Source organism: Apodemus sylvaticus, chromosome 3 (assembly GCF_947179515.1).
Source record: "Apodemus sylvaticus chromosome 3, mApoSyl1.1, whole genome shotgun sequence".
NCBI classification, from domain to species: domain Eukaryota; kingdom Metazoa; phylum Chordata; class Mammalia; order Rodentia; family Muridae; genus Apodemus; species Apodemus sylvaticus.
Window position 1 is genome coordinate 151,029,901 of NC_067474.1, and position 14,136 is coordinate 151,044,036.

General features: G+C 54.9%; 1 protein-coding gene across 1 annotated transcript in view; it reads left to right on the forward strand.

Moving 5' to 3' along the window:
* Hspg2 (heparan sulfate proteoglycan 2) overlaps nt 1–14,136 on the forward strand; it is a 98,314-nt gene that overhangs the window by 63,317 nt on the left and 20,861 nt on the right. The window contains exons 40-64 of the mRNA XM_052177805.1: nt 365–423; nt 579–743; nt 858–968; nt 3,658–3,758; nt 3,843–4,023; nt 4,349–4,474; nt 4,548–4,700; nt 4,785–4,927; nt 5,135–5,270; nt 5,359–5,513; nt 5,787–5,937; nt 6,603–6,748; nt 6,836–6,971; nt 7,447–7,598; nt 7,733–7,868; nt 7,960–8,111; nt 8,705–8,840; nt 9,034–9,185; nt 9,534–9,672; nt 9,757–9,908; nt 10,405–10,540; nt 10,648–10,799; nt 11,705–11,843; nt 13,449–13,600; nt 13,795–13,936. Coding sequence (XP_052033765.1) covers nt 365–423; nt 579–743; nt 858–968; nt 3,658–3,758; nt 3,843–4,023; nt 4,349–4,474; nt 4,548–4,700; nt 4,785–4,927; nt 5,135–5,270; nt 5,359–5,513; nt 5,787–5,937; nt 6,603–6,748; nt 6,836–6,971; nt 7,447–7,598; nt 7,733–7,868; nt 7,960–8,111; nt 8,705–8,840; nt 9,034–9,185; nt 9,534–9,672; nt 9,757–9,908; nt 10,405–10,540; nt 10,648–10,799; nt 11,705–11,843; nt 13,449–13,600; nt 13,795–13,936 — 3,503 coding nt within the window. The remainder of the gene's footprint in view (nt 1–364; nt 424–578; nt 744–857; nt 969–3,657; nt 3,759–3,842; nt 4,024–4,348; nt 4,475–4,547; nt 4,701–4,784; nt 4,928–5,134; nt 5,271–5,358; nt 5,514–5,786; nt 5,938–6,602; nt 6,749–6,835; nt 6,972–7,446; nt 7,599–7,732; nt 7,869–7,959; nt 8,112–8,704; nt 8,841–9,033; nt 9,186–9,533; nt 9,673–9,756; nt 9,909–10,404; nt 10,541–10,647; nt 10,800–11,704; nt 11,844–13,448; nt 13,601–13,794; nt 13,937–14,136) is intronic.

Consider the following 14,136-nt stretch of genomic DNA (forward strand, 5'->3'; position numbering starts at 1 on the left):
ACGTGGCCCCTGTGCCCTTCCCTCATTCTCAGTTTACATACAGATTGTCCCAGACCAGGGACATGCCGTGTCTCCTGTTGTGCCTCCACATTGAGCGAGGTGTCTGGTACATACCAGTTCCCTAGTAAATGTTTGTTGAATGAATGCTTCCCCCGAGACTAGCAGGCTTACCTCTCACTGGCAACTTCTGTCTCAGCTCCTCCTTGAGGCCCTGTGTTAGAGCCTCCCTGATCCCCAGAGTCCTTCTAGGACCCTGAGCTTTCTCAGTATACCGTGGGCAGCTGGCTGAGCTGGATCCTCAAGATCCCTGTGTGACACTGGGTCCCTTGGGGCTTACAGAGCTGGTCCCTGTTCCTCCTAACAGGTGTGCCCCAGGCTATGAGGGTAACCCCAATGTACAAGGAGGCCGGTGCCAGCCGCTGAGTAAGTAGGACCATGGCCTAGCACAGTAGGAGAGGGAATTTTGGACCCTAGGGAATATGAGGGAAAGAGTTCTGAGGTTTGGGAGACACTGTTTTGGAGGATTGGGGAGGGTGGTGTCTTCCCAGCTGAATGGTCTCCTTGTCCCAATCCGTTAGCAAAAGAGTCCCTGGAGGTTCAGATCCATCCCTCTCGGAGCGTGGTTCCCCAGGGCGGCCCACACTCGCTGAGGTGCCAGGTTAATGGGAGCCCACCGCACTACTTCTACTGGTCCCGAGAAGACGGGCGGCCCTTGCCCAGTGGTGCTCAACAGCGACATCAAGGTACTGATGCGCCTACCGCCCCCTCTGTCCCAAGAGTCAAAGTCAGCCCTATTCCCGTCCTTGGGGGGGGGGTGCTCACGGAGCTGGACCCTGACAAGTCTCTCCCCACCCCAGGCTCTGAGCTCCACTTCCCCAGCGTGCAGCCCTCCGACGCCGGCGTCTACATCTGCACCTGCCGCAACCTGATTCACACCAGCAACAGCAGGGCCGAGCTACTGGTCGCTGGTGAGTCCCCCTGCACCTCTGTCCCTGACAGAACCTGCCTAGAGAGGACAGTGCCTGCTGGACAAGGATATTAGCTACGGAGAAGCAGGAAATAGATGATGGATTCACACCTGTTCCACAGGACTCGCTATGACCCATAGGATGAAGGAAAAAGATCCCGCCTTGGGTCTGGGTGCCATTTACTGAGAGGAGGAAAGTATCTTTATTTGAGTTTCCCCAAAGCAGAGATGCTGTAGGATCCCAACAAAGGAGAGGGGCAGAGGAGAGAAGGTGTCAGACGGGGAGGACATGGTGCAGTGAATGGCCGCTCTAAGCAGGTTTTCCCGAGTTGTGGATGAGGAAATTGAGAACTCCAGAGTCACCGTGTCCTACCCAGTCTGTGTGTCCCAGTTTGTCTTAGACATTAGCTGAGTTTTATTCAGGACAGGCCCTAGATAGGACCCATCACGCTCCAAGACCAATCTGTCAAGCTGGACAGGAAGGACTGAAAAACCCAGAAAAGAAGCCGGGGAGACTGGCGGAAGTAGGGAAGGGGTGTCCAGGATGCAGGCTGGGGCAAAGGCTTCTGAGAAAGCTGCTCATCCAACATGCTGTAGAAAGTACGGTACAAGCAAGGGAAAGACATGTAGGTCGGACTCTGACGGGACCGGCTGACAGAAGTGGGAATGCGAGCAGACACTTGGAGCGTGTGGAAACTCTTCCAAGGATCGTGGTTCTGAGAAGGGTGCGTGGCACCTGCCTTTAAGGCGCGTGCTCAGGAGGCTGAGGCAGATGGATCTCCAGATGGAGGGCTAGCCTGGACTATGTAAGCAAGACCCTTTTTAGGAAAAAAAGTCTTAGCTCCAAAAAGAGGTCAAATAAGCGATGCCACGGCAGCGTCTGAAAACACGTGGAATGGAAGGGGATGTTTTCAGACAAGGAAATTTCTAGAACAAACTGGCTGCAGGGCTTGATATGGTGTAGGAAGAAGTCCTCAGGAAGGATCCAGAGCTCTGGAATGCAGGGTGGGATGGGGGCAGGCAGAAGCATGGTCATGTCCTTCCAGAACCAGGGAGGAGTAAGGGAGAGTTAAACTGTGGGAGGGGAGGGGCATACTAGGGGAGAGGGTTAGACTCGGGGGAGGGGCATACTAGGGGAGAGGGTTAGACTCGGGGGAGGGGCATACTAGGGGAGAGGGTTAGACTCGGGGGAGGGGTATACTAGGGGAGAGGGTTAGAGTTGGGGGGTTAGGCTGCACGGAGGAGTTAGACACTGGATGGCCATAGAGACACCTGACTGGCAGGTTCTGTCATCTAAGCAAGTGTAAGTTGAAGCCGTGGGTTCTACGGTGGAAGGGTGGGCTGGCAGGCTGAGGGAGCTGGGAGGAAGTGAGCTGTCTGGGGACTCAAACCGGAAGCAGGCGGAGAAGCCAGAAAGTGTCAAGTGCTGAGAGCTCATCTGTGGCCTGGGATGACGAACTGGGGCCAGTATGCTCCCACTGGGTCACATGCTGGCAACTCAGGGAGAGACTGGGTCAGGCTCAGTCAGGAAAGCGCAGAGAGGCACCAGGAAGTGGAACGGCACCTCAGCTGTGTGAGGAGGGAAGAGATGTCCAGAGGAGGTGGGTGGGGACATGGCTTAGCTGGTAGAGGACTTGCCAACCATGCACAAAGCCTTGTGTTTGAACCACACGAAACCTGGGTGTGGGCCTGGAGGTGTGGCTCAATGGGTAAGAGTGTATGGTGCGGGGCTGGAGAGATGGCTCAGAAGCTAAGAGCACTGACTGCTCTTCCGAAGGTCCTGAGTTCAAATCCCAGCAACCACATGGTGGCTCACAACCATCTGTAATGGGATCTGATGCCCTCTTCTGGTGTGTCTGAAGACAGCTACAGTGTACTCACATATAACAATAAATAAATCTTAAAAAAAAAAAAAAAAAGAGCATATGGTGCTCTTCAGTGTAGGCCGCATACAGTCACCAGTAACTCTAGCTTCAAGAGAATCCGATATCCTCTTCTGGCCTCAGTAGGCACCTATATTCACATGTATATGCACACACCCACAGTTATACACACACTATACATATACATATATATAAAATTATATATCTATTACATATTTATACTTTATATTATACATGCAGTTATATATTACATATTTATATTTTATATTAAATATGTATGCCGGGAGGTGGTGGCACATGCCTTTAATCCCAATACTCAGGAAGCAGAGGCAGGCAGATTTCTGAGTTCGAGGCTAGCCTGGTCTACAGAGTGAGTTCCAGGACAGCCAGGGCTATACAGAGAAACCCTGTCTCGAAAAAAACCACCCCCCCCCCAAAAAAAACAGAAAACAAAACAAAAAAACCCAAACAAACAAAACCTAGATGTGTAGATGTGGTAGCACAAATCTGTAATCCCTTCTACCTGAGGGGTAGGAGGCACTTGGGAGGTTGAGGCAGGAGGATCAAGAATTTAAGGTCATCCTTAGCTACAAAGGAATTTGAAGCCAGCATGAGATTCCATCTTCAAAAAGAGAGAATACTTGAAGCACAGAGTCAGGAAGATCTCTGAGCCTGGGACCATAGTGAGTTCCAGGCCAGTTAGGGAAGCAGAGGAAGACCTGTCTCATAGAAGGGGTTGGGAAAGCAGGCCTAAGAGAAAGTGACAGAACCAGGGTAAGTAGCTCACTGGAGACTTCCCACTCACAGAGGCTCCCAGCAAGCCCATCACGGTGACAGTGGAGGAGCAGCGCAGCCAGAGTGTGCGGCCTGGAGCTGACGTCACCTTCATCTGCACGGCCAAGAGCAAAGTGAGCCGACAGGGAGGGCGGGGGACGTCTTCTCCTGGGCTCCCCGAGCCCACACACGTCCCTCACCCTGCTGCTGGCTTGTAGTCCCCAGCCTACACCCTGGTATGGACCCGTCTGCACAACGGGAAGCTGCCATCCCGCGCTATGGACTTCAACGGCATCCTGACCATTCGCAACGTGCAGCCAAGTGATGCGGGCACCTACGTGTGTACCGGCTCCAACATGTTCGCCATGGACCAGGGCACCGCCACGCTGCATGTTCAGGGTATGCCTTACTGTGATTGGAGCCTGATCCTGAGGTTCCCCGACATGCTCCAGGCTCTGAAGAAATTGGGTACAGAAGGAAAAACTGTATCTCAGCCCTCCTGAGGTGTTTGTCCTAGTTGAGGTGACCCTGGCGAGAGAAGCAACAAGGACCTTGATGTTTCCAAAGCCCTCACTGACCCCCACCCTAACCCTCACCCCTGGCTACTGCATGGAGGAATTGCTACGCAGGACTGGAATAGACACAGAGACTGTCAAGGGGCTATAGCTGTGAGTTGGAGGGTAGTCCCCACCCTGACTGTATCTTATCCTTGCTTTCTCCTTAGTCTCAGGCACCTCCGCTGCCCCTGTGGCTTCCATACACCCGCCGCAGCTCACTGTGCAGCCGGGACAACAGGCTGAGTTCCGCTGTAGCGCCACAGGGAACCCCACCCCCAATCTGGAATGGATAGGTGAGACTGGCTGTCCTGGGTGAGGAGGACAAGGGCCAGGCCCAGGGTATGCTGACCCGTGTCTCCCGACCAGGGGGTCCTAGTGGCCAGCTTCCTGCAAAGGCTCAGATCCACCTCGGCATCCTGCGCCTGCCAGCCATCGAACCCTCGGATCAGGGCCAGTACCTGTGCCGCGCCGTCAGCAGTGCTGGGCAGCATGTGGCCAGGGCCATGCTTCAAGTGCACGGTGAGAGGGCGGGCCTTGAGGTGGGGGTGGGAGTGGGGGTGGGAGAGGCTCGGAGGGGTACCCTCACACGGGTTCTGTCTGCAGGGGGCAGTGGACCCAGGGTCCAGGTGAGCCCCGAGAGGACCCAGGTGTATGAGGGTCGCACGGTGAGGCTGTATTGCAGGGCAGCAGGGGTACCCAGTGCCAGCATCACCTGGAGGAAGGAGGGAGGCAGCCTGCCCCCACAGGTGAGCCAGCCTGGATGTCCCAAGAGAGTCCCAGCATTCATCTGCCTGTCCCTCCATGCTCACCCCTTTATAGCCTAATTCCATGCTCCACCATTCCATAGTAAATCCATTCTAATAGTCCCCAAGTCATTTTGGGGTAGGGCTTGATCCTTCCAAGCCTGCCCTGGCCCCCCTCACAAATACCTGAGCCTTCTCTCCATGTGGCAGGCCCGGTCAGAGAACACGGACATCCCCACCCTGCTCATCCCGGCCATTACAACCGCTGATGCTGGCTTCTACCTCTGTGTGGCCACCAGCCCCACGGGCACTGCCCAGGCCCGCATCCAGGTGGTCGTCCTCTCAGGTATGGGGCCTTCCTCCAGGGGTTAGCGTTACGGGAGAGACGAGGCTCTCTGAGGTGTGCTTACTCCGTCTGTCCACTGTGGCTACAGCTTCGGGTGCCAGCTCAGTGCCAGTCAGGATCGAATCCTCATCGCCGTCCGTGACCGAAGGACAGACACTAGACCTCAACTGTGCGGTGATGGGGTTGACCTATACCCAGGTCACATGGTACAAGCGAGGGGGCAGCCTGCCTCCCCATGCCCAGGTAGGAGGCTTTTTCAGCCTGGGGCTGGTCCCTCAGGATGGAGGTACAAGCTGTGGGTAGCCTGTGAGTGGGGGTGGGGGGAGGGTAAGCAGGGGGAGTGGGAGGGGTCTTGGTGTAGGCTCAGGACATTTCACTCCCTTCTGGCTCCCAGCCGAGCATGAGTGGCTCAGAGTAGAGGCTGTGAGTTGGAAGACTGAACTACGGTAGCTCAGAGGGAGTTTGGAATCACAACTAAGGCCTCACCCTGATTCACCTCTGCCCAACCTGGCCCAGGTCCACGGCTCCCGGCTGCGGCTCCCCCAGGTCTCACCAGCGGATTCTGGAGAATATGTGTGCCGAGTGGAGAGTGACTCGGGCCCTAAGGAGGCTTCCATTGTTGTCTCTGTCCTTCACAGCCCCCATTCAGGCCCCAGCTACACCCCAGGTGAGGTGCCAGTGGGGCTGACAGGGACGGAGCCGTAGGCTGTCCCAGGCACAGAGAAGGCTGCCTGTGATCTATCTCTCCAGGGCCATTAGGATGCAGGGACATCCTGTCAGCCTCTGCTGCCTGTTCTGGAAGCCAGCAGGCTGGCGTGGTGGAGCGAATGCTGATCTAGCTTGCCTCAAGCTCCCTGCAAATAGTAGTGCTGGCTTCCACACTGAGTTAGGCTGATATGAGTTCATATCTGAGCTCTGCCCTTCATCAACCTTGAGGTGGTTCTTTGACTTCTGGTGACCTCATTTTCCTGTTCTGGGTAGACTGTGCTATCTGTGGCCTACCCACTGGGTATGGGTATGGTTTTAACACCTGTCAAGTCAGGATATGCTTAGCTTGATGGGAATGGTAAAGTTGGGGTACGGGTGGGTGACGTGGGCCTGTGGAGCATGCTGGGAGGCAATGACAGGTGTTCTGAGACAGGAACAGCGCCATTACTATGCATACTCTTGCCTGGCTTGACAAAGAAAGTCCTTGGGTCCCTACATCTTGTCACCTTGAGGACCTAAGGGTGACAAAGTCCTGAGCTGGAGGTGGGCATGCAAAGGCCACTCACTACTCCACTCGCGGCCAGAGGTTCAAGGCTGGCCTCTAACCACCCTCTCTGTACCCAGCCACCGGCAGCACCCCACCCATCCGCATTGAATCCTCCTCCTCCCACGTGGCCGAAGGACAAACCCTAGATCTGAACTGCGTGGTGCCCGGGCAGGCACAGGTGACGTGGCGCAAACGTGGAGGCAGCCTTCCCGCCCGGCACCAGGTAAAGCCTTCCTGGGGCTGGCCTGCTAGAGGAGATGGATGGAGACACTTTAAGCCCTGACTAAACCCCAATCCACCCCATTCTCAGACCCATGGTGCCCTGCTGAGACTACACCAGGTGTCCCCTGCTGACTCAGGCGAGTATGTGTGCCACGTCGTCCTGGGCTCTGAGCACATAGAAACCTCTGTCCTGGTCACCATCGAACCAGCTGAGTCCATGCCTGGTGAGTGGCTCCCAGTGATACAGAAAGATGCAAGAGGCAGAAAGCTTTCAGGGTGTGGCGGCCCTATCTATGACTCCTATTGCTAGCTGGGGACAGTTGCCCACCCAGGCTCTGGCTCCAGGGCCCTACCTAGGCAGACTGCCTTATCTGAATGACCCAGATTTTCCATCTAGGTCTTCTCGGCCATGTCTCTCCCTTGGTCTTCTGCCTTCCTTCTCCCTGGTAGCCTTACTGCCTGCCTGTCTTACTGACTCTGTCTGTCTGTCTGTCTGTCTGTCTGTCTTCCTGCTTCCTGCTGTGAGGAAAACTTGGGCTCTTCATCAGAGTTATTGAGCTCAGAGCCTCAAGACAGGGATGTCAAATTTCTGAAACAGGGGTCTGACCTCAGATTACAAACAAGGCTGAGCCAACTCCAAGAGGGAGTTTCAGTCCTGTCTCTTGAGAAGTCTCTGTTACCTTCCCCCTGTCCCTACAGCCCCTAGACCTGTTCCTCCTGTCAGAATTGAGTCCTCATCCTCCACTGTGACTGAGGGTCAGACGCTGGATCTCTACTGTGTGGTGCCAGGACAGGCCCACGCACAGGTCACATGGTACAAGCGAGGGGGCAGCCTGCCTGCTCGGCATCAGGTATTCACTCCGAGAGTGTGGAAGGGTCCATGGGTGGGTGGTAGGCTATACAGGGGTCCCAGCCTGGGAGGCAGGTATGGGGCCCCATGCTGGGCTCTGGAAAACCCTCTTATATCCATGTCATGGCTGGCCAGGTCCGCGGCTCCCGCCTGCACATCTTCCAGGCCTCCATAGAGGATGCTGGAGAGTATGTTTGCAGGGCAGGCAATGGGCAGGAAGCCACCATCACAGTCACTGTCACGAAGAGCCCAGGGGCCAACTTTGCCCACCGTGAGTAGCCCGCTGGGCTGGGCTGGGCTGCGGAGGGAGAGGAGGCTGGGACGGCTCTGGAGAAGATGTTTGACTGTGACTTTTCCTCCAGCCCCGGGTAGCACGTCAGCCATTCGCATTGAGTCATCTTCCTCTCACGTGGCTGAGGGCCAGACCCTGGATCTAAATTGTGTGGTGCAAGGACAGCCCCATGCCCAGGTCACGTGGCTCAAGAGAGGAGGCAGCCTGCCCGCCAGGCACCAGGTAGTGGCTAGGGGGTGCAAAGCAGTCAAGAAGATGGATGGAAGTGGTGGCGTGGGCACTGTCACCCAGGTGGCTAGACCCAAAGCCAGTGCTGGGCCAGCCTCAGTATAAATGGTAGTCTACTATCCGACCTTAGGTCAGTTACTCAGCCTCTCTGTGCTGGTTCAGGGTCTATGAGGAGATAGTGGTCCGTGTGCTCTCAGGACCAAGTCCAATTGTGTTTTCACTCAGCTTGTGCATAGTGCATAGCTGTTGTTGCAGCTTATCAGCTTGCATGCTAGAGTTTGCAGCCTTTGATCCCACTAACTGCAGCACACTGCCTCTGCAGGGAATGGAAGGTGTTTACAATTGTCAGGGCGGCACTGCAGAGCTTCTTGACTGGGATTAGAGGGTGTGTTCTTAGCATTGACACAGTGTGGGAAAATATATGCCAGTTCTCCAGGGGGGGCTTCTCCCAGCAGCCCCCACTCCTAGGACAAGACCCAGCAGACCCAGAGCTGATGGCCAAGCCATGGGGCTGAAAGAGGGTAGCAGTTTGCAGATTATGGGTATTGTGCGAGGAATTCCCCCTGATGCCACCTTCTCTTGGGCAGACCCATGGCTCCCTGCTGCGACTGCACCAGGTGTCTCCAGTTGACTCAGGAGAATACGTGTGCCGAGTGGAGGGAGGGCCCGTGCCTCTGGAGAGTTCTGTACTGGTTTCCATTGAGCCTGCGGGCGCTGTGCCTGGTAAGTAGCTACGTTGAAAGGGGACGGGAAGCGGATAGAGCTATGTACCACACACGGCGGCTCCTCACTGCGGCCATGGCAGGACCCGGAGGCGACACAGCCTGCTGGACCTCCATGAGTCCAGGGGTCTCTGCCCCCCACTCACACCCGTCTCTCAACTGCTGGAGACCAACACTCGGTCCTCTGTTTCCAGCACTCGGGGTCACCCCGGCAGTCCGAATCGAGTCATCTTCCTCCCACGTGTCGGAAGGGCAGAGCCTGGATCTGAACTGCCTTGTGGCTGGGCAGACTCACCCCCAGATCTCCTGGCACAAGCGTGGGGGCAGCCTTCCTGTCCGGCATCAGGTAGGAGGCGGGAAGCAAAGGAAGAGCCCAAAGAGCCCCGGTAGCCGGGGATTAAAAGACGCAGGCTGTGAGCTCAAGCATACCGCAGCAGTTCAGGTGCACTCTGCCGCTTGCCTGCTGAGCGACCTTGGGCCAGTTCCTTCACGTCTCTGGTCCTTAAGGTCATCTGTCGGGTGGATGACCATGTAATGAGTACTGGCCCCGTGTGCATCAGGTGGCAGGCCCAAGGGGACTTGACCAGTCCTAACCTGTGCAATCACTTGCTAACTGGACTGGGAGGGGGCCAGAGAAGACAACCAGAGTCTGGTGGGTGACCGCCATGCTGTGCCTCTGTCCCTTTCCTCCCAGGTACATGGCTCAAGGCTGAGACTGCTCCAGGTGACCCCAGCTGATTCTGGAGAGTATGTGTGCCGAGTCCTCAGTGGCTCGGGCACCCATGAAGCTTCTGTCCTTGTCACCATCCAGCAGCACCTCAGCCCCTCCCACTGTGAGTGTCTCGGGGATGTTGGTGAATAGCAGGGGCCGTGAGGGGCCCAGCTGTGCCCACAGCCTGCATTCTGTCTCATCGCAGCCCAGAGCGTGGTACACCCCGTGCGCATCGAATCCTCGTCACCTTCGCTGGCCAATGGGCACACTCTGGACCTGAACTGCCTGGTTGCCAGCCTCACCCCTCACACCATCACCTGGTATAAGCGTGGAGGCAGCTTACCCAGCCGGCATCAGGTACGGAGCCAGTAGATAGGACCGCAGTCTGGTAGAAAGTCCAGAGTGGATTCTAGCCCCTGGCCCTGTGCTCATTCAGTCACTCGACAAACACTGAGCGTCTCTGTTGGGTAGGCTTGGATTGGCACTAGGGTATAGACCCATCCTGCTGCTCCTGGTTCCGGCTCCTCTGAAGACAGTAGAGTAAGACAGATGTCAGCCCTCATACAGCTGGTGGTCGGAAGGGAAGCTGACCTTCTAAATGACAGAAGGATGTGACAAGTGGGACCCACTGTGGGCGCTCAGGAGGTCTTTGGGGGGTGAGGTATAGGAGCAGCACAAAGACTAGAGGCTTCTTCCACAGGACCCAGAGGATGTCACACTAGGAGCCTCAAGAAGGCATTAAGGCTGCTGGGCACCCAAACCGGGTCGGGAGTGGGGACTTCCGGAATCTGGTGTTCACAGTGCCTAGCGATACTTAGGTGCTGCTTCCATTCGCCACCCTCTGCCCCTCCAGATTGTGGGCTCCCGCCTCCGGATCCCTCAAGTGACCCCAGCAGACTCCGGAGAGTACGTGTGTCACGTCAGTAACGGCGCTGGCTCCCAGGAGACTTCTCTCATCGTTACCATTGAGAGCAGAGGGCCATCCCATGGTAAGCATGTGGCCGACAGGGGCTGGGCGAGTGAGCCCTGGGGAGCCAGAGGTCCCCAGCACTGTCATCGTTACCTGACTACATTCTCTCCCCTGCTCTGTCCCCAGTGCCCAGTGTCTCCCCACCCATGAGGATTGAGACCTCATCTCCCACAGTGACAGAAGGACAGACCCTGGATCTGAACTGTGTGGTGGTCGGGCGGCCCCAGGCCACCATCACATGGTACAAGCGTGGAGGCAGCCTGCCAGTCCGACACCAGGTACCGAGAGGAACTGTTGGCGGGGTGGCCGTTGGATCTCCCAGGGCGGCGGGGCTCCGTCTCATGCCAAGTGCACTCCAGCGATCTGGACTTAGGGTACACAGGAGGCAGGCAGCAGGCTAGGGACACAGCTCAGTGGTAGAGTGCTGCCTTGCATGAGGATTTCTCCCAAGCCCAACAATAATCCAGGAGTCGTGCTGTGTCTTCCCAGCAATCCGAGGCTGAAGGGAGAAGGATTAGAAGTTCATGCTTTTGATGGTGCACGCCTTTTTGGCGGGGCATGCTTTTAATCCCAGCACTTGGGAGGCAGAGACACTTGGATCTCTGTGAGTTCAAGGTCAGCCTGGTCTACAGAGTGAGTCCCAGGACAGCCGAGGCTACACAATGAAACCCTGTCTGGGAGAGGGGGTGTTTCAAAGCTATCCTCCGCTGAATAGTAAAAAAAAAAATAAAAAAAAAATAAAAAAACTCCCGGCCGTTCTAGTCTGTGTGGGGACCTGAGTTCAGATCCCAGCACTCATGTGTGAGTGTTAGTCAGGTATTGTTCTGCACCTACCTGTAATCCCAACACTGACATGGCCAGAGACAGGGTGCTTCTGGGCCTTGCTGAATAACTGACTGTCAAACACTATTAAGCTCACAGGAACACCCTGCCTCAAAGCTAACAGTGATAGTGGAGGACATCTGGCGCCCTCCTCTGGCCTCTATGCGCATGTACAGACACATGTACCAGCACAGACACCACACTCATCTTCATACATACACACTCACGGAACCACATATACACAGACATAAATAAAAGAGGATATAGCCTCAGCAGGCTTGGCAAGGGAAACTGGAGTCAGCAGAGGCCCTGTGGCTGCTGACCTCAGCTCTGTCCCTGCCCTATCTCCCACCTCTCCCAGGCCCATGGCTCTCGACTACGGCTACACCAGATGTCCGTGGCTGACTCCGGCGAGTATGTGTGCCGAGCCAACAACAACATTGACGCCCAGGAGACCTCCATCATGGTCTCTGTCTCCCCCAGCACCAATAGCCCTCCTGGTGAGTCTGACTTCTGATCTAGGAGGTTCCAGAGGAAGAGGAGCCTTGAGTTGAGGCCCACAGACCGGGGTGTAGGCAAGAGCACAGATCTGAATCCGTGTTCAAAGCCCGCTGTGTCACTCAGAACTGAGTAAGTTAGTTACACTTTGCTCAGAGCTTCAGACTCCTTGACAGTGAAATAGAGAAACAGATTCACTCAGGCCTAGAAAGTCTCATATCTAAATGGCACCTACCAGCCTTGTGTGGCAACAGTAGTGAACAAGCCAGGCCTGGTGGCAAAGGCCTATAATCTCAGCTAGTTGGGAAGCTGAGACAGGAGAATCAAAAGTTCAAGGCCAGTCTATGCAACTTAGTGAGACCCTATCTTACAAAACCAAAGTAAGAAGAAGGTTAGAGATGTAGCTCGGTGCTGGAGCGTTTCCCCAGCAGGCCAGAGTCCCTAGGATTAACCGGAATACTGCAGAAGAAGAAATAGAAAGAAATTTGATTTGTAGGCTGGGGCGCTAGCTCCGTCAGTAAAGTGCTTGCCACACTAACGTGGGGACCTGAGTTAGAGCTCACATTAAAACACTCGGTGTCATGCCACATGCTTGTGATTCTGCTGTGGGGGACGCAGAGACAGGAGGATTCATCTGTCAGCAGGTTCAGCTTGCCTGGGGAGCATTCCAGGCCAGTCAGAGACGCTCTCTCAAAGACAAGATTTGGCCAGCCTGGGCTACAGAGTGAATCCCTGTCTCCAAAATAAATAAATACATAAATAAATAAAATCAGTATGGGTGACTCTGAGAAACTGAACAACACCTAAGGTTGGCCTCTGGATGATACACACATGTTCACTCGAGAGTGTACACACACACATACACACACACACACACACACACACACACATGAGCGCACAGTTATATTTTATGCCAAGCATGACAGCTCAGACCTGTAAATAAAAAAATAAAGTCCTCCAAAAAAAAAAATCTTGCAGGGCGGTGTGGCACATGCCTTTAATTCCAGCACTTGGGAGGCAGAGGCAGGTGGATTTCTGAGTTCGAGGCCAGTCAGGTCTACAAAGAGTTCCAGGACAGCCAGGGCTATACAGAGAAACCCTGTCTCGAGAAACCAAAAAAATAAAATAAAATAAAATATAAGAATAAATAAATAAATAAATAGATAAATAGATAAATAAATAAATAAATAAATAAATAAATAAATAAATAAATAAATAAGTCCAGAGGTCCGGAGAGATGGCTCAGCAGTTAAAAGCACTGACTGCTCTTCCAGAGGTCCTGAGTTCAACTCCCAGCAACCACATGGTAGCTCACAGCCATCTGTAATGGGATTTGATGCCTCTTCTGGTGTGTCTGAAGACAGCCACAGTGTACTCATAAATAAAATGAATAAATCTTTTAAAAAACAAACAAACAAATTCCACATAAAGGGACCTTTCCATCACAACAGACTATGGACTAGGGAAGGTTAAATGAGTTAAAGCAGAGCCTAGCTCACGATCTGTGCTTGCCCAGCGGTAGCTGAGACTGCTTTTGCGCGTTGTGAATCCTAAAGCCCCAGGCTTGAGAACCTGACTCAGGCCAACCTGCTCTCCTCTGTCCTTAGCCCCCGCCAGCCCTGCACCCATCAGAATCGAGTCTTCCTCTTCACATGTGGCTGAGGGACAGACCCTGGATCTGAACTGTGTGGTCCCCGGTCAGGCCCACGCCCAAGTCACCTGGCACAAGCGAGGGGGTAGCCTGCCCACTCATCATCAGGTATGAAATGGAAGTGAGAGATGTTGTCCAGGGGGCGGGGGCCTGGTTTGCTCTGCCCTGGAGGGAGGCCTTGAGAGCCCTGCTGGGGATGCCTCGCACACCTGGTTGGGAGGCTGGACCCTGGCTCCCGCCTTCCAAGACCCTTGATTGACATCTTACTCCTGCTCCTCTGACTCTGCCCCATCCCTGGCCAGACCCACGGCTCAAGGCTGCGGCTATACCAGGTGTCCCCAGCGGACTCCGGTGAATATGTGTGCAGCGTTCTGAGCAGCTCTGGACCTCTGGAGGCTTCCGTCCTGGTCTCCATTACAGCTGCCTCTAATGTCCACGCCCCTGGTAAGGATCCCTGTATGGGTCTGGCAAAAGAGACAAGAGAGAGAGAACAGCAGCTGAGCTGGGCAAAAGAAAGGCTCTTTGAGACCCGGAGACAGCAGGCATCTGTTGCAGACTTCTGCCTCCTGCCTCTTGCCTACCCTTGATGTTATAGAACAGACAGCCAGGCTGGGTGGTGTGGGCCTGTCTCTCTCTCTCTCTCT